We start from the raw sequence: 18370 nt of genomic DNA on the forward strand, positions 1-18370 counted from the left end.
GGTTTCCTTTCATCCGTTTTTATCGGCGTAGTACCCAATGCTTTTCTCCTGTAAGTATCTACACTGAAAACGTCACGAGTCGTGTCCGTCCCCCCCCAATGGACATGTTTGTATTACGAATTAAGCACCTTGCATGGCTCTGTTTAAAACAGATAATTCTTTGGTCCATGAAGAGTATCACCAGAACCACCTGCAGAGATCACTAAGCCACCTAAACTCTGCTTTTTTTGAAAAATAAAACTTTGGCGTGTTTTTTGCCTTTCAGAGGAAGGTTTTGTTTTTCATTTTAGTTTTTTTTTTTTTTTTTTTACCATAAAGCATGTCATGCTTTCTTTTCCCACACCTGCAGCGTACGTGTGTGTGACAGCGGCCGTGCCCGCAAAGGCTAGGGGGTCACCCCGAGGTTACACACAACTACAGGGCTCCGCCGAGCTCTTAAAGAGCAACAAGAAAGAGGCAGGGAGCAGCCGCGTACACCTCCCCCGCTCCCTCCCACACGCTCGCCCTGCTGAAAAGGAGGAAGTCACAGCCGCTGCACCAGCACCAGTAGCAGCGGCACCGCTTGGCTGTTACGCCACACTCCTGCACAGCGCCCGGCCGGCTCTCTGCAAGTCCCCCCCGACACTCCATGTGCGGCTCTCCCGTCTTCTCTCCTCCGCACACCCCCGCGCCTCGCCACAGTGGATGATTCCCCCAGAGGGGCCCTGCAGCTCCGGGATGGACCATGCAGGGAATCGGGGGGAGACGAGCGGCGGCGGCGGCAGGAAGCGGCTGAGTGTCGGGGAGTTGCGCTCCTTCTTCGAGGCTCGCTGCTCCGCGGTGGGAGCGGGCAGTGGCGGGGAGCGGGAGCTGCGCCGGAGGAAGAGGCGGAGCGGCAGCTGGAACTGGAATCACTGTAACGGGGGCCCCCTCTCCGCGGAGCCCGAGGCGGGGACCCCCGACGGCAGCGCGCCTCTGTCACAGCAGCAGCAGCAGCGCCCTGTCATCCCGCGACTGACCATCACCACCTCGGAGGAGCCGTGGCCCTCGCCGCCCCGCCTGCCCTCGCCGTGCCCCGGCACGGACGGGCTCCTGCAGCTGGACAGCAGGAAGCTCTCGGCCTCTACCTCGTCCCTGTCCTCCACCGGCTCTTCCTCCGTCTTCGAGGACTCCGAGGACGATCTGCTGAGCGACACTGAAAGTCGGAGCCAGGGCAACGTGGACTTGGAGCACAGCGACGAGAGCAACCTGGTGAGTGCGCTCCAGGCATGCATCTCAGTGCCATCCTCGCGCGGCCACTAGTTGCCTGTGCAGGGTAAATCCTAGAAGAGAAGTTGGGGGCTGGAGCAGGAGGGGAATCATTAGCTGTTCAGTCTTGGAAGGGAGAGACTGTCTGATCAGATATGCATGTACAGTGTAGTACCCAACGTACAGTAAATCAGGAATATAAAAGGAGGCGGTGGAGCAGAATATAGAAAAACTAGAATTTATGCAGTGAAATGTGTGAAAATCGGAGCATTTTGCAGAAATATGTAGAATTAGTAATTTATCCGTTTGCCCTTTGCTAATGGCACTCCCTGCTCATAAGCGAACAGAGTGCTTTCTCTAATTCAGGCGTGTTAGATGCATGTGTAAGATATGGAACTCCTTCCTGTCAGGAAGCAACAAGAATAGTCTATACCAGATGTAAGTAAGTATTTGATATGGTCCTTCTTTAAAAAAATATATTCATGCAAGTTTATGAGAGAGGCAAACAGTTCCTTCGGTTGAAATCTGTGTACAGTAACAGACAATGAGGGTTTGCACCTGATACCTGATAGTTTGTTATAACATGAGGTATGGAAGGGGTCTGTTGATCCTGCAAGCCATCAGGTTCTGACTGTAATGGTGTGCCCAAACTTCCTTCAAACTGAAAGTTTTCTTTCTTGGTGCCTGTTTTAACTGTTTCTCCTGTGAACACGCCACCCGACGTTTCCCAGAGCTGTGTCATCGTAATTTTCTGGCACTGCAGGGGATGCGAGTAACCCTCTAATTTACATCCCCCTTACAAATGTCATTTGGCCTACTTGTGAAATTGTTGAGTGCACTTTCCCTGTCATGCCACTGCATTTAATTACAAAGCACCTACAAATGTAACATTTGTTGGTATTTAGTCATGGTTTAGTTAATTTGCAGCAGAAAATTTCGTTGTTGCAAGCAGTGGAAATGGTTCTCTGCTGTTCTGCTGCTCCTGATAGCAGTAGATATAGGTTAAGCGCTAGTGAGAAGTGATCAGATTGACTCCAGTGGCTTCTAGTGCTGTACAGTGTACAAGCATTGTCTATGCATAGACATCAACTCCATGAGTGTTCCTCCTCTTGTTGGCTCTGATCAGCTGTGGTAAGTAAGAGGGGCGATCGGAGAGCAAGGATCATATAGAAAGGAGAGAGGCTTGTCCCTCTCAATATTGGTGCTGCTTGAACACCCACAGAACTGCTGCCTATACCAAAAATGACACACGTAAGCTATGAGTGATCAAAGTGGCATGTGTAGCCAGCTCTGATGTCATTGGAGAGGCACAGTGCCCAGCTGATACTAAATGACGTGCCATTGACATTATTAGCACCCTCGGGCCTGCTAATTCTCAGTGGGGTTTTTTTTAATTTTGCCTTTCAGCCACTTCAAAGCGGATTACTTTAGGGTACTGGGTTTTAAGTTTTGTTTCCTAAGCACAATAAGATTTCCTATGACTGCCACGTGTTGGACGCAAGGCATTGTGTTTAAAAAGATAGTGCTACTGTTTTGATTTGACTGTAAATGCAGGAGGCCCTTTTTAATGTCAACTGCCGAGAAAACAACTCGCTGGCGCTATTGATTTTGTGATGCTCATTGGTCAGATGGGCTGTTACATCACTGTATTCCACCCGCAAAGCAGCACTATTCTAAAAATACATTACTTCTATAGACTGACTTACATTTATTTAAGAGTCGTTCAAATAAAGGTTTTCAGTGTGATGATTACAAGGCTCACATGTTTGTCGTGTATAGATGCTCCCTAGGCATCATATAAAAATCTTCCATTTGAACAGTCATGAATTAAACTTCCAAAAGGCAATACATAAATTAATTTCTTTGATATTAGAACTTTTAAGTCCTGCTTCGGGATTGGACTGGTCAGTCAGCTGTCATGGAGTAAGTGGCAGGAAAGCTTTCCAACAGGCACAGTTGAATGATAACAGCTTCTTCTGAGAAGTGGTTTGCTACTTGTGAGTTTGTAAAAACATCTTGCATTTCTTACAATTGGTGAGAACGAAATCTTTATCTAACAAAATGCCATCCTGGACTTTCTCTAATGTTTTCACAAAACTTTGCTTTTGCAGCTAGACTTGTAGCTGATTCAGAGACGATAAGCAATAGAATGAAGCTTGCTGGGCTGGCTCGGTGGTAGCGCTGGGCACTGCTGTGCTCCTGGTTTTGATTTTCAGATCGTGTTTTGCACTACGGGTTGGCTGCGGGCCCGGCTGGGGATGCTGCAGAGGCAGTGTTCGCAGCCCCCGGCAGGGGTGTGAGTCATGGTTGTTTTTAAGGTTGACGCCTGGTGGCGGGATTTAGAGCTCATGATACAGGGTTCCCTGTCGCATGGCTCCCCTGGCCTCAGGGCTATCGCTTCAATGACCAGACTAGGAACAGTGGGAAGGTGGGTCTGTTAAAATAGGTGAAAATATCCCCATGATGTTGGTGGCAGGATCCCAACACTGGCTCTGACTGAACTGATAGAAAGCAAAAGGAGTAACTACTGGATTAACAAAAAAAAAAGAAAAAAAAAGAATGAAGATTTCCATGAGGAAGCATGAGTAATTCACGCAGCGGGCAATAGTCAGTGTAGCGATGTCATCAGGTTTTCCCCCTATATCTCAGGACAGTTTTTCATATTGTAGATGCAAACTTATGCTTTTATTTTATGGCAGAAAAAGATTGATCCCTCAGAAGGGCATAGTCAGGCAATACGTCATTCCCTCAGACTTTGGAATCCATCACTCCGTTGATCACTGTGCCTCCCTTTGTGAAGAGGGGTGGTCAGCATTCTTCTGCTGTCAGTCTATGCCTGATTTTGTATGTAATTGAAAGCTTTGTGTGTTCTTCTTGATTCTGAACAAAGATTAATGTTATTGCTAGGAAGTGGCATTCTTTCAGGATGGAATGATTTTTCAAGTGAATGACTTGCAGAAACCTCAACGATTTCTGAATGACTCTGATGTAGGTTTTTCTGAATGCCGAGATTCTTTTGCTAAACACAGGTCTGTCAGTTGCTATAAATTGCTGCTAATAAGTTTGAGATTCGGGAGCCACAGGATTTAAAAGACAGCACAAAACAAAGCAAAATGCCTACTTAATTGTTCAGATAACTTTAGAATGTGGCTCATGGACTGGGCTTATTGAGTGACAAAGGATGAGCACCACTGCCCATCGCCGTGCACGCTCTGATTTTAAACCATCCCTCGCATGCAGTGGATGTACCTTTTCGCAGCTTCCTGGCTGTTTCTGTAAAATGAGTTGGTGGTCTTGATTCATATTCTTAGTGGACAGATGGTCACATCTCAACAAGCCTCCTCCAGCATGAATTAGCAATGCTAAAAAAGCAAAGACTAAATGGGTGTGAAGACTAAGCTGTCTCCTAAAGTGATGTTAGGGCATGTTAGAGGATCATAATAGGTGAGGACAGTGTGCAATCCCTTAATAGTTTCAAAGCAGAAGTACCTCCTGCTTTATGTAAAATTGATATCTGTACATTAGAACTCTCCTGGAACAAAGAAACCATGCAGATATAATTCCAGCAATACTTTTACCTTCCTGTTATTACTAAGTATACTAATCAAAACCATGGCAGATGAGTGCATGACTTACTCTTGGAATGCATTTGCCCTTGCTGGTAAGTTTCTCTCCTTATCAAAAGTCATAGTTCTGTGACATTAGAATCTAGTGCTGTGGAAATCATTGCCACAGGCAGAGAATTACAATGTGACGGAGATGGTATTTGAATTCTCACATGCCAAAGGCTGGCACTCATAGATTTGTCCTTCTAGAATAAACAGCAAGAGGAAAGTACTGTAGACCTAGAAAATGTGTGAAACAGAGAGTTAACTGGTGTAGGAAGATAAAATGAACTGCATCTCCTGTATTTTTAATGCATTTGAAATATTTGAAAAGCGCTATTAAGAACATAAGTGCCATGCTGGGTCAGACCAAGATCTGTCAAGCCCAGGCAGCATCCTGTCTCCAGCAGTGGCCACTGTGGGTCACAAGTACCTGTCAGATCCCCAATAGTTGACCTATTTCTTGTATCTCACTGCCAGGGATAAGCGCTGGCTTTCCCAAGTCTACCTGGCTAATAACTGTTTATGGACTTTTCCTTCAGGATCTTGTCCAATCCTCTTTTGAACCCCACAATGTTAGTTGCCTTGACCACGTCCTCTGGCAACAGATTCCATTTCTTGATTGTGTACTAAGTGAAAAAAATACTTCCTGTGATTTGTGTTTAAATCTGCTGGTTGCTAGTTTCATGGAGTGTCTCCTAGTCCTAGCATTTGGGCCGATACAGTAAAGCGCAGCCGCGATTGCCCGTTTTTTAACCCGCTTTGGACGTGCGTTTTGAGCGCGTAAGGCGGACCCGCGATTCAGTATCGGCTTTTACCCGTCCTTATCGCTTGCAGAAAAAGACGCGTATCCCTTTCCGCCCGCCGCATGTATATGAGATGTTAATGATCAGATTAGCTATTCCCTCCGATACAGTAACGTGCGCCCAAATTATTGCCTTTTTAACCCGTTTATTTACCACGTCTTTAACCTACATATTTATCGCCTATCCTGACCCTGGCGTTAGTGTGATGTTCAGTCAGCTTCGTACCGGACAGCGCCATGGACAACATGGCTCTGGCACTATTTTTCATTCGGTTGAGAAGCAGAATGAGAAATGCTCGAATGAGAAATGCTTGAAATGCTCGGCAGATTGTAGAACTCAGCCAACCAGAGAACCCAGCAGCAAGACCAGAGGAGGTATGTATTCTGTTTGGGTTCAAGTGTACCATCCATCTCTGGGCGTCTCTGAGGCTCCGGACATGGATGCCTCTATGGACGTCCATGAATGGAAACCCCGACTTTGGATGTCCGGCCTACGATCATGGGCGCCCAGATACAGGCGGGAAGGTCCATGAACGGAAGCCCCGACTTTGGACGTCCGGCCTACGATCATGGACGCCCGGATACAGGCGGGAAGGCCCATGAACGGAAGCCACGACCTTGGACATCCATGAAAGGCGCTCAAGGCAGCGGGGCCTCCTATCATGTAGAAAAGAACCATCCACCTACCTGGTGGAATGACATTTCAAATGACATTTCAAATGACAGGTACCAGCGCATCCTGAATACTGTATAGGTGCTGTATACCGCTCTATACAGTAAAATGGACTGCGAACGCCTACCGCTTCATTGACGCGCTTTGGACGCTCGTTTACTGCCGCTTGGATTTGCATCTAATTTGAATACTGAATCGAGCGGCTTGTGAACCAGAATGTGCGCGTGTCAAATGAGCGGGCGCCCGGCACTGCCGCACTTTTTCTTACGTGTCCTTACTGTCAGGTCGATCCAGTAAGGCCGCGGTAGAAACAGTGCGGTAGTGTCAGGCGCACCCTTCCTCCCCGCACGCACAGTTCTCTTCACTAACTCCCCGATACTCTCCTCTAATCGCATGCAAATGCATGCCGCGGCTTTAAAGCGGTAGGGAAGGGTTATGGCCGCGTAACCCATTTTACTGTATAGGCGCTTAATACAGCGCCTATACAGTAACCAGGGTGCGCTGGTACCTGTCATTTCAAATGACATTTGAAATGACAGGTACCAGGAAGTGTAAAAATCAAAATTTTTAAATACCTGTCGGAGGGCCGCGTGGGTCCAGGCGGCCGGCGGGATCCGGGGGGCCGGTGGTCGCGTGTTAAATCTAGGCCGCGGGCGGGTGGGCGCCTGTTCCGGGTGGCGGGGGGGTGGACGCGTGTTAGTTTCAGACGGCCGCGTGGGTCCAGGCGGCCGGCGGCGGCAGGAGCCGGGTGGTCGCGTGTTAAATCTAGGCTGCGGGCGGGTGGGCGCTTGTTCCGGGCGGCGGCAGCGGCGGCGGGGGGACACGCGTTAGTTCAAGACGGCCGGCGGGTGGTCGCGTGTTAAATCTAGGCCGGGTCCGCACAGGTGCGCATTCACTGCCGGTGGGGGCTGCCGGGAGAGGCAGCCCCCACCGGCAGTGAATGAATGCGCGCCTGTGCGACCCCTGCGATTCGGCGCTCAAGGCAGTCACATGCCGTGACGTCACGCCTTGAGCGCCGAATCGCAGGGGTCGCACAGGCGCGCATTCATTCATCCAGGCGGAGGAGCCGGTGGCGAAAGCAGCCGGCTCCTCCGCCTGGATGAATGAATTCATTCACTGCCGGTGGGGGCTGCTTCTCCCGGCAGCCCCCACCGGCAGTGAATGAATGCGCGCCTGTGCGACCCCTGCGATTCGGCGCTCAAGGCAGTCACATGCCGTGACGTCACGCCTTGAGCGCCCAATCGCAGGGGTCGCACAGGCGCGCATTCACTGCCGGTGGGGGCTGCCGGGAGAGGCAGCCCCCACCGGCAGTGAATGCGCGCCTGTGCGGACCCGGCCTAGATTTAACACGCGACCGCCCGCCGGCCGTCTCGAACTAACTCGTGCCCCCCCGCCGCCGCTGCCGCCGCCGCCCGGAACAGGCGCCCACCCGCCCGCGGCCTAGATTTAACACGCGACCACCCGGCTCCCGCCGCCTGGACCCACGCGGCCCTCCGACAGGTATTTAAAAATTTTTATTTTTTCTTCTGACAGGTTTTATGTGTCCCACAGCATTACATTTTCTCGATCATCTCTGTATCGCTTTTTTTTAAATTGTGTTTTATTGTTTTTGAGTATCTTAAGCGGTGTCGATGGATTTATTACTAGACTCACAGTCCTAACTCCTACTAGGGGGAGGCGGTAAACTAACTCGTTACGGCCGCGGCAAAACAGTGCGTTACTAATGAGAGAACCTGAGCGCGCGTTACGGTATCGGAGGGGAATAGCTAATTCCTTCATTATACAGCTAATTCGTTCATTTACATGCCGGGTGCGGGAAGGGTTACGCGTCTGTTTTAAGAAGCACTACGGATGCGCAAAATTGGAGACTGTATCGCTGGTTTGCCTTACGCGTCCGAATTGTGCGCAGCGAGCTCGTTACAGATGAGAAATCTTCAACTGAACTTTACTGGATCGACCTGTGTATCGGCCCGATTGTTTGAAAGGGTAACATAGAAACATAGAAATGACGGCAGAAGACCAAACGGCCCATCCAGTCTGCCCAGCAAGCTTTCACACTTTTTTTTTCTCATAGTTATCTGTTACTCTTGGCTCTCTGTAACATTTTGGTTCTATTTCACTTCCACCCACCGCCATTGCTGTAGAGAGTAGTGCTGGAGCTGCATCTAAGTGAAGTATCTAAAATAACCATTCTCTATTTACCCATTCCACCCTACTCATGATTTTATAAATCTCAATCATATCCCCTCTGTCATCTCTTCTCCAAGCAAAGAGTCCTAATCTGTTTAGCCAACTACATAATTTCTTTGTTAAACTCAGTTTTGCTACTGTAATCCATGTGTTAATCACCAGCTAAACTGATTGCTGCAATTCCCTATACAACAGCATTACAGTTCGATGCGCCTCCAGTTGCTACAATCACACATTTTGGTAAGCGTAAAAGTGACTGTTCATATCAAACCAATTTTACATCAGCTTCACTGGCTCCCAGTAGAAGGTAGGATAAAATTGTAAACTCTCTGCTTTGTCTTCAAATGCTTGAATAAACAGGCCCTTCAATGCCTCTCTCAAACTCTCTCCCCCTCAAGGGAATTCAGGTCCACTGAAATGGCTCTTCATTCCTTTCCTCCGCTGACTGCTGCCAGATTGTCCTGCCGCAAGCCTCCATGCTTTCAGCTGCTACGCACCAAAAATTTGGAACAAAGCACTTCTGACCTTGTGCCTGGAGCCATGCTACCTTATGCTCAGTTAAAAAAAAAAAAGCTAAGGGATGGCTTTTCAGCCAGGCCTTCCCCTAAGAGAGACATCTTCAGCCCACATCTACAACAGGGACACAACTGGATCTTGAAACTATTCACAAATGAGTTTTCCTGTGGTAGATCCCAGTGCTACGTTAACTGCAAATTCTGATTTGGCTATAAGCTGCACTAATGTCTCTTTTCATTTAAATGTATTGTAATCTGCCTTGAGACCAACTTTGGGGAAAAGATGGAATATCAAATGTTCATACATAAATGATAATTAATAAGGGAACTTTTTCATTCCCTTTATCATTTTTGTCACCCATCTCTGAAACTTTTCTCTGTCTGCTATTTTTTTTTTTTTTTGAGATGGGGTGACCAGAACTGCACACAGTACTCAAGGTGCGGCCATACCATTGGATCTATGCAAAAGCATTATGATGTTCTCAGCTTTGTTCTCTGTTCCTTTTCAGATAATTCCCAATGTTTTATTTTTGACTGCTGCTGCCACACACTGAGCCAAAGATTTCAAGGTATTATCCACAGGATTGCAAGGTCCTTTTCCTGGGAGGTGACACCTAACACAGAACCCAGCATCGTGTACCTGTAGTTGGGATTGTTTTTCCTTATGTGCATTACTTTGCACTTGTCCGCATTAAATAGCATCTGCCAGTTAGAAGCCCAGTCTGCTGGTCTCAAAGGCCCTTCTGCAAGTCCTCACAATCTGCTGCTGTTTTAACGACTCAAAACAATTTTTTTGTCATCTACATATTGGGTCACCTCATTTGTTCCTTTCTCCAGAACATTTATGAATATGCTAAATAGCACAGATTCCAGTGCAGATCCCTGGAGCATTCCACTAATGACCATTCTGTATTTGGAAAACTGACCATTTAGTCCTACTCTCTTTCCTGTCTTTTATTCAGTTACCAATCCACAGTAGGACACTGCCTCCAAGCCCATGACCTCCCAGTTTCCTGAGGAGTCTCTCATGAGTGACTCTGTCAGATGCCTTCTGAAAATCCAAATACACTATATCAACCGACTCACCTTTATCTGCAATCTTATTTACACCTTCAAAAAACATAGTAAATTAGTAAGGCAAGACTTCCCTTTGCAAAAACCTTGTTAGCTCTCCCCCATTAAACCATTTCTGTCTGTGTGGCAATAATTTTGTTTATAGGAATAGCTTTGACCGTTTTGGCTGGCTCAGTGGTATACAGTTTCCTGGATCACCCTTGAAGCCCTTTTTAAAAATTGGCATCACATTGGCCACCTTCCAGTCTTCAGATACTGCGGCTGTTTTAAATGACAGGTTGCAGATCACCAGAATCAGATCTACAACTTCATGTTGAGTTCCTTCAGGGGTGAACACCATCCAGTCTCAGTGATATGATTCTCTTTAATCTGTCAGGCTGATTTATTACATCCTCCAGTTTCACAGTGATTTTGTTTGGTTGCTCAGAGTCATCGCCATCAAAAGTTTCCGGTGTGAGTATAACCCCAAACATCCTCCTCAGTAACAACAGAGGCAAAGAATTCATTTAGCTATTTGGGTATTTCTTTGGCCTCCCTCTGGGTATATGGGTATGTTGTTGTTGAATGTCTGTCCCAGGAGTTTTCCAGACCATAGCGCTGAACAGCAGTGAAATGCTCCTAGATCAGTGTTTCCCAATCTTTTCCAGCCCAAGGCACACTTATATTAACAATTATGTTGTGTGGCATACCAGCCTCCATGGGGTAGGCAATGCGGACATGGAGAAGACACATGCAGCCAAAAGAAGAATTAGGGAAGCACTGAAAGCCTTACCAGTTTCTTTTCCAGATTTTAAAACAAAAGGGAGAGAGGGGGGCAGAGACCCGCAAGCATCCATCACAATGGACCCTCTGTGATATGAGCACCCGGCTCAGGTAGTTACTTCGGTTTCTGTATTTGGCTGCCGGAGCTTCTCCACTCCTTCTGCTCCTGGTTCTCAGAATGAGTCACATCCTGTGCTTAGTGCACGTTCTTGATCTCGCTCAGCTGAGAGATAAGACAGAGGCTGGAAGGGCTCAAAGGAAAAAGCTCAAGAGGGGAAAGAGGTGAAGGTGTCATCTAGCTATTATGTACTTTAATGATGTCTGTTCCCCTGCTCATTAATAATTCCCACACTCCAAAGCTTGTGTTGGAGCCAGGAAGAAGAGGCATGAATGATTGCACAGTGTTCTCAGAAAGGAGCTCTTTACATGTCTAAGAGCCACCACTGGTGACTCTTGTTGTGAGGTGCTGAGAGCAGAGCCCAGGTGTTGGTCTGGATCTGAGTATCGGGCAGTGATGACTTTTCTGTGGCACATCTGATCAGGTCTGAAGGCGCACTACTATGCCACGGTGACTCTTGTTGCGAGGTGCTGAGAGCAGAGCCCAGGTGTTGGTCTGGATCTGAGTATCGGGCAGTGATGACTTTTCCGTGGCACATCTGATCAGGTCTGAAGGCGCACCACTATGCCACGGTAGACTGGTTGGGAAACGCTGCCCTAGATTTTTTATTTTTGCATATCCAGTTTTCTTCTGCAGACACCACGGGTTAGATTTCAAAAGCCCTACGCACGCCAAATCAAGGAGATATACGCATCTCTCGGGCCGGCATGTGGCGCGCATATTTTAAGAAGCATCCGTGGACGCGCGTAACTCCCGGAACACGCGCAAAAGGAAAAGTCCAAAAAAGGGGGCAGAGCATGGGCGGGATCTGGGCAGGGTAGAGGCATTCTGGGAATTTAAACGGAAACCAGCGCATAAGTTTTTATGTGCACAAGCGGGCGCCGGGGTACCCTACCGTGTAAATTTACTTCTGCCCTAGATGGCGAATAAGTTAAAAACAAGAAAACCTAGGCTAGTTAGTGGGGTTTTAAGGGTTGGGGCGGGTAGGGTAAAAGAGAGGTTAGTTAGCTAGGGGGGGTTAGGAAGTCCTATCCTGTAACCGGGCAAAGTGAGAACGAATTGGTTTAACTGGTAATTGCATCAGTGCGCGTGTATATTAATATCCCCTCCCCCACTTACGCAGTAGAAGCGGCACAGGCGCACATCCATATAAAATGGCACGCACGTTTACGCACGTCCAGCCGATTTGATTAGATGCAAGCGTGTTATAAAATGGCCGTGTCCATGGGCGTGAGCCAGCTCGCGCGCGTTCATGTAAGCCCACAGGGCTGTTTTTTTAAAAAGTTACCGCCCCTGTTTATTTATACAAGAGATTGCATTGGGGAGGGAACCACATTGCTGTCTCCATCACCTCTGCCTGAAACTTCAATGTCAATTTGAAAGCAAATAATAATACTTGAAATTTTCCTTTTGGGTGCCTTTAACTACACTTTACCGTCCTTGCGGGAGTGTCCAGAGAGCTGTGGTGATTTTGTGCAGCGAGAATTGGAGACAGACAGGGCTGGTGCAAGGGTCCCCCACCCCCCATGCCTCCCATCTGTGGTGCTCTCCCCACACACAATAAAAAATTACACATTTATAATAGATTTCACATGAAAGAGAGTGTGCAAAGTACAGTCTTCTGAGGTGAAAATATCTCTTACAACCAGTGCTTAATTTTTGGATAGAAAGGAAGTGGAACTGTGGGATGGAGGTGGGACCAGTTCCGGGTGGAACTGTGGGATGGAGGTGGGACCAGTTCCGGGTGTGAACTCCCACTCTCTTCCATACACTTTCCCAGTGATCCTCCATCCCTCCATCTCTCCCCCCCCCCCCCCCCCAGACATTCTTCACTTGATGTGCAAAGGATGGCTGGAGTTGAGTACTGCAGGGATGGAGGATCACTTGTGTAAGGAGGAGTAATCTTGGGAACTGTTTCTCTACAGAGAGTGTGGTGGATGCATGGAACGGCCAAAAATAGTATCTGAATTCCAGAAGGCATGTGATAAATACAGGGGATCTCTAAGGAAGGGATGGAAATTCTAAAATTAAATTAATTGAACGGAGGGGCAGACTAGATGGGCCATGCTGTCTTTTTTTTTTTGCTGTCATTTTTTTATGCTTCTGTGAGGAAGAGGAGGAGGGCAGAGACAGTGGGGGTTCTCTCCTTACTCTCATCTTGCTTTCTGATCCGGGGATCTTGGTCCTTCATTCCCAGCACACACACACACATCTTACAACGGTCCTTGCTCCTCACCAGTGGTCTTAGGGTCCTCAAGTCTCTCCTCTAATTCCTGATAGTCTTTCGAGCCCCCCTGCCAGCAACTTTCCTCTTCTCCCTCCTTAGCCAGTAAGGCGCAGGCCTTCTCCTCTGCCTAGGAGTGAGGACACACTAGTGCGTACCTCTTACTCCCCTTAGCCTTCTCAGACTGGGGGGGTGTGGGGCCTAGAATTCCAAAGCGCAGCCTGCTTCCTGCTTCCTGAGGGGATGAAGGAATGGAACAGCATTGCATGCTGTCTTTACTCACTTCTTTGTATCCCCTTCCCCTCCCCTTATTCATTCTTTCCTGTATCTCTGACCACACTCATAGATTGCCTCCAACTTGGATCATCTTACTCGCATCTCGGTTTCTCCAGACGCCTCACTCTCACTCTGCAGCACCCATGATCCCCTCACTCCCTCTTTTCTCCTGTACACACAACCCACAGCCCTCTAGTCTGCTTACTCTCTCTTTGCCCTCACCACATCTCTCCTCCCTCCAATCCCCTCACTCATTGTCTTGCCTCTTCCAACTCCCCAAATGTGGTCACCAGGGCCAGGTCCAGGAAGCAAGCACATCAAGCAGCAATGGGGGCCAGTAGACCAACGTACTAGTAGTGGCAGAAGCAGTGAGGCAGTCAGGCAGTCAACTTGTGTGTCTTCGATCTTAGCAATTCTCCCTCTCACCCTCCTCAGTTTTGCCGGGAAATCGCTCAAACATAAAGGCCATGTGGCTGCCCCCATCTTGGGGTAAGCAGCTCCAACATTCTCTGTTCTTCTCTCTCCAGGGGCCGGGGGCCAGAAATGATCCGTGTGGCTACTGGCTTATGCAGGTTTTGCAGGGGAGCCAGAACTGAATTACCCTGTGAGCTCTTTGCTGACAGTGGGTCCTGGAATAAGGTGGCAGAATGCTGTTCTGGGTCATTCCACCAGAGAAGTAAGCACTAGGTAATGGACACAAAAAGAGGTTCATTTAGCACACTTTTTTGGCACTATTGCTCACAAGTTTCAAACTTGTACTAATTCAATCTTTGCTCTGTAGTGGCTGCATCAGTAGCAACCCCTCCCCAGCAACAGGAGAAGGGGACTGGTTTAGGGAGCAGAATGACTATTCTCTGCTCTTCTCCAGTTTCATTCCTTCCTCTCTTCTTCCCTGCAGGCCGCCTGGAGGGGAAGGGTTAGAACAGAACACTCTTGCTGCTGTGCCTGTTAAGTCTGAAAAGAAGTGGTGAACTCTGTTCTAGGCCATTCCTCAACAAATTAAGCCCTTCTTACAACAGCTGTGGTGCCAACCAGAAATCCCTGAAAAAAACAATTGGCCCATATGGTATCAGGCCTATTGTAATGCGTGTTGGGTGTGGGCTGGCCTTCACAAAGCCACGAGTAAATGGAGTTACAATTACGATATAATAAACCTTCCATAGCAGAACAGCACTAACTGCCAGCACTCAAATAGTAACAATCCTACTTATGAAAAGGATCGCTGTAAGTATTATACACCAGGCTCTAAAACGCCTATACACCTCCTGATAGGAAAACAGAATAAGCCAAGCTACTATAGATCCTTACATAGAAACTACACACTGGCAGAACACAGAGAGACCCTCACCAATTAAAGAATTAAGATACTATAAAGCTATAAAGTATAAATAAAAACATGCAGACAAAAACTGAACTGGAAACCATAACAAGCAAAATCCTGCATGCAGTGCAACATTGGAGAAACAGAAACTTTACTATTCTTTATAAAACATCAAACAGTGAAATCAAGCAATATAAATGTATCACTCATAGTAGAACCATACTACTAGAATAAATATTTCAAAACAGCTGACAAATAGAATAACTTCAATAATTAAACATTCATACAAACATTTTTAAAATTTCCCAAACACCAATAAATATTTCAAAACAGCAGGGGGGGTTGGGGGAAGGGTTGTTGCATACAAACTTTCTCCTCTGTCTACACATGTACATGCTCTCCAACTCTCTCTCACACACATACACAAATGCTCTCTCTCATGCTCTCTCACACCTGCTCAATCACACGCTTCCTCACACATGCTCATAGACATGGTCTCTGCCTCAAACCTGCTCTCTCTCACTCATGCTCAGTCCACACACATGTTCTCTCACACACATCTGAATCATACACAGTACTCTCACACACACACTCTCGCACACAAATACTCTGACGCGCACATGCTCAATCACACACATTGTCGTTAACTCGCACACACATACTCCCTCTCATTCACTCACCCTTCTCCCCCTCTGGAAACAAAAGCAGTAGCATCAGTCTCCTCCTCCTTCAGTCCTGTGGCATACAGGATGACTCCTCTTTCTTCAGTTGTGGGGGGCCAACACTGCTTCTACTCCTTCACCATTATTCTCACCTGCATGGATCAACGGCCACATAGGCGCTGCTTTACCTGTTGCTCCTTTCTCCTTCCGATGCTGCAGCCTGCTCCTGCTTCTTCTGGCAGCAGCAATGGTATCTCCTTCCCAGCGGGCCCACATGACACTTTCTTCTTCCAGGCCCAGAAGGAGATGCTATCCATGCCACCTCTAGAACTGTGGCACTAGGCGGCCACCTAGTCCGTCTAGTGCTTCCCTGGCCGTGGAGATAAAGAATCAGGGCACGTCACAATGACAAGGCCTGTGTGTTCTGGGAAGGTGGGTTAACCTTCAGTAAGAAGATACTTCCCAGCCCCATGCGTCCACACAGCCCTTCACCCCCTGAGCCCCTTTGTCTCAAAGAGGATGGATTGCAGGTGAATTCAGCAGTATTTAGAAATTAATTTCAACCTCTTCATCAGTTGGCCCTTTAAAAAATTAACAGTGTAAGAAAGAAAATGGATTAGTACAGAAAAAGAAATGATATCCAGGAGCAAAACTAAAAGAGGAGGCAGTAGATGCAAACAGAAGAACTAATGCTTGCTTTATTATTGCTGTTTTGATTACATGGGTGCTTACTTGCAAAATCTCTTCTTGCTATTCTAGAGATCCAGATTTTATGTCAGGGGAATAAGTTTTTTTTTTTTCTGAAGTTCATTGCATTCATTCTTCTTTATAACAGTAGCCCTGCCCCCAAATGCATTCTTGCAGTGTCTACTATTGGTTGAGCTCTCTTTTTCAGAAATGTGAAAAAGAGACAGAATGTGGTGTTAGCCCAGCGAAAATAAAATTAGTTAAAAGAAAACCCACAACATAGTTTGGTAGTGATGCTAAAGGAAAAGGACCCTTGTATCTTTAAATGTTCTTCGGCTTGGAATAATAATAATAATGATAACTTTTTAAAAAAAATGTATGTTCTGCCTTTTGTGACACTTCACAGCAGATGTTGTTCAGGTACAGCAAGTATTTCCTTGTCCCCGGAGATCTTGCAATCTAAGATTATATTTGAGGTAATGGAGGTTGAAGCAACTTTTTCAAGGTCACAAAGATTTGACCCCTGGTTTCCCTGGTTCTCAACCTACTGCACTAGGGCTGCTCCTCCACTCAGTACACCTCTCTTGTTGGGTTTCCTTTCAGCCATTTTTAATTAGGTTTCCTTGCTATAAAAAACAAATTTGTTAAATCCCCGTCCATTTGCCAGAAAGATAGCTCATTGTCTTTAAGGTGGCAGAGAAAACTTTCTTAATCTGCCGATATGTTTGGATAGTGGGCAGGAAGGCAGTTGCAATGAAAATAATTTTTTTTTATGTATTTCTTTAAGTAAAGAAAGTTTACACAGCTTGTGAGTGACCATAAATACAGCAGTATATGCGCCATCCTGATCTTTGTGCTTGCCACATGCGGCTCTGCACGTTCATTGACCTCACCTCCCTCAGAGCGGGTGCTCATTCACATCTCTTTTAGCTGGTGAGATCGTATTATGCTGTAGTTCATAAGTTTGGTTCAGAAAAGATGATTGTCGGGTTTAATCACAAATGCCCTATTGTTGTAGGCTGTTCAAGAATGGGATTTCAGGCTGGCTGACATGGTAGTGGTTAAGTTGAAGGGCCTCCTGGCAGATGTAGAACATTTCTTTGATGTGCTGCTTAGTAAAAAAAAAAAAAGTAATGTTTCCAATTTGGGTGGAGGGGTAAGAGTGCCAGGAACTTTTAATTTCCCTCTTGTGCAGCGCTTTTGCTCCTTGCTGGGGTTGTTAAGGAGTCCGCACTGATTTAGTGTCTCTCTAAGAAACTGAGCGGGTGAGAAGGCTGCCAAGGCTGCTGAACCTCAAAGAAATCTTCAGAGTTTTGGAGGAATACTGAAGTTTTCTCCTCCAAGGTTTGCGCCGTACTGTGTTCTGTGCTTATTTCAATTTATCTGACTTTTAATAGAGTACATTGAATATGGCTGCCATTAATCAAGAAAAAGCTAGAATGTGGCAGAAGGGTAGTCAAGTGCAGGGGTGGGCAATTCCGGTCCTCAAGGTCCGCAAACCAGTCAGGTTTCAGGATATCTCTAATGAATATGCATGAAGTAGATTTGCATACAACAGGCAGGGTGCATGCAAATGTCTCTCGTGCATGTTCATTAGGGACATCCTGAAAATCCGACTGGTTTGTGGCCCTCGAGGGCCGGAATTGACCACCCCTGGGCGAGTGGTTAGAGCAGCAGGTTATGAACCAGAGAAGCCAGGGTTCAAACCTTGAGGCTAATCCTTGTGATCTTGGGCAAGTCACTTCACTTTCCTTTGTCTCAGGTACAAACTTATGGCCTGATTTATTAAAGCTTTTCTCCCATTCTGTGTCTATGGAAAAAATGCTTAGTAAATAAATGAGGCCCTTGGATTGTGAGCCCTCTTAGGACAGGGAAATATCTCCAGTACCTGATTTTAATTTGCTTTGAAGTGACTGACCAGTCAGAAAAGGGGGAATAAAAAAATGATTAAGGCGGGTCCATATTCAACAGCATTTTGCTAGATAGCTTCTAGGCTGACTTTTAAAAAATATTTCTGACACCCAAAACTTAGCCAAATAATGTAGGGGCATTTGGAGCAGACTTAAGTTAGCCAGATAAGTTATCTGGTTAACTCAGATATTTAGAGTTGGCCAGTTAATGTATTCGGTTAACTCTAGTTGTGATTTCATGTTGCGCTGCTGAGATCTGAAGTTAAGTCCTTGATGACTTTTGTGTTTGGGCCTGATAGATCCTTCTTTCCCTTCCAGCCT

At 46.8% G+C, this 18370-nt stretch overlaps 1 protein-coding gene across 1 annotated transcript in view; it reads left to right on the top strand.

Annotated features, from left to right (window-relative positions):
- The first annotated feature begins 458 nt into the window (after positions 1-458).
- The window catches only part of ITPKA (inositol-trisphosphate 3-kinase A), a 125540-nt gene continuing 107628 nt past the window's right edge, over positions 459-18370 (top strand). The window contains 1 exon segment of the mRNA XM_029598619.1: positions 459-1230. Within this exon segment, the coding sequence (XP_029454479.1) occupies positions 685-1230 (546 nt within the window). The 5' untranslated portion in view covers positions 459-684.

This window comes from Rhinatrema bivittatum, chromosome 4 (assembly GCF_901001135.1).
Source record: "Rhinatrema bivittatum chromosome 4, aRhiBiv1.1, whole genome shotgun sequence".
In the NCBI taxonomy this organism is placed as follows: Eukaryota; Metazoa; Chordata; class Amphibia; order Gymnophiona; family Rhinatrematidae; genus Rhinatrema; species Rhinatrema bivittatum.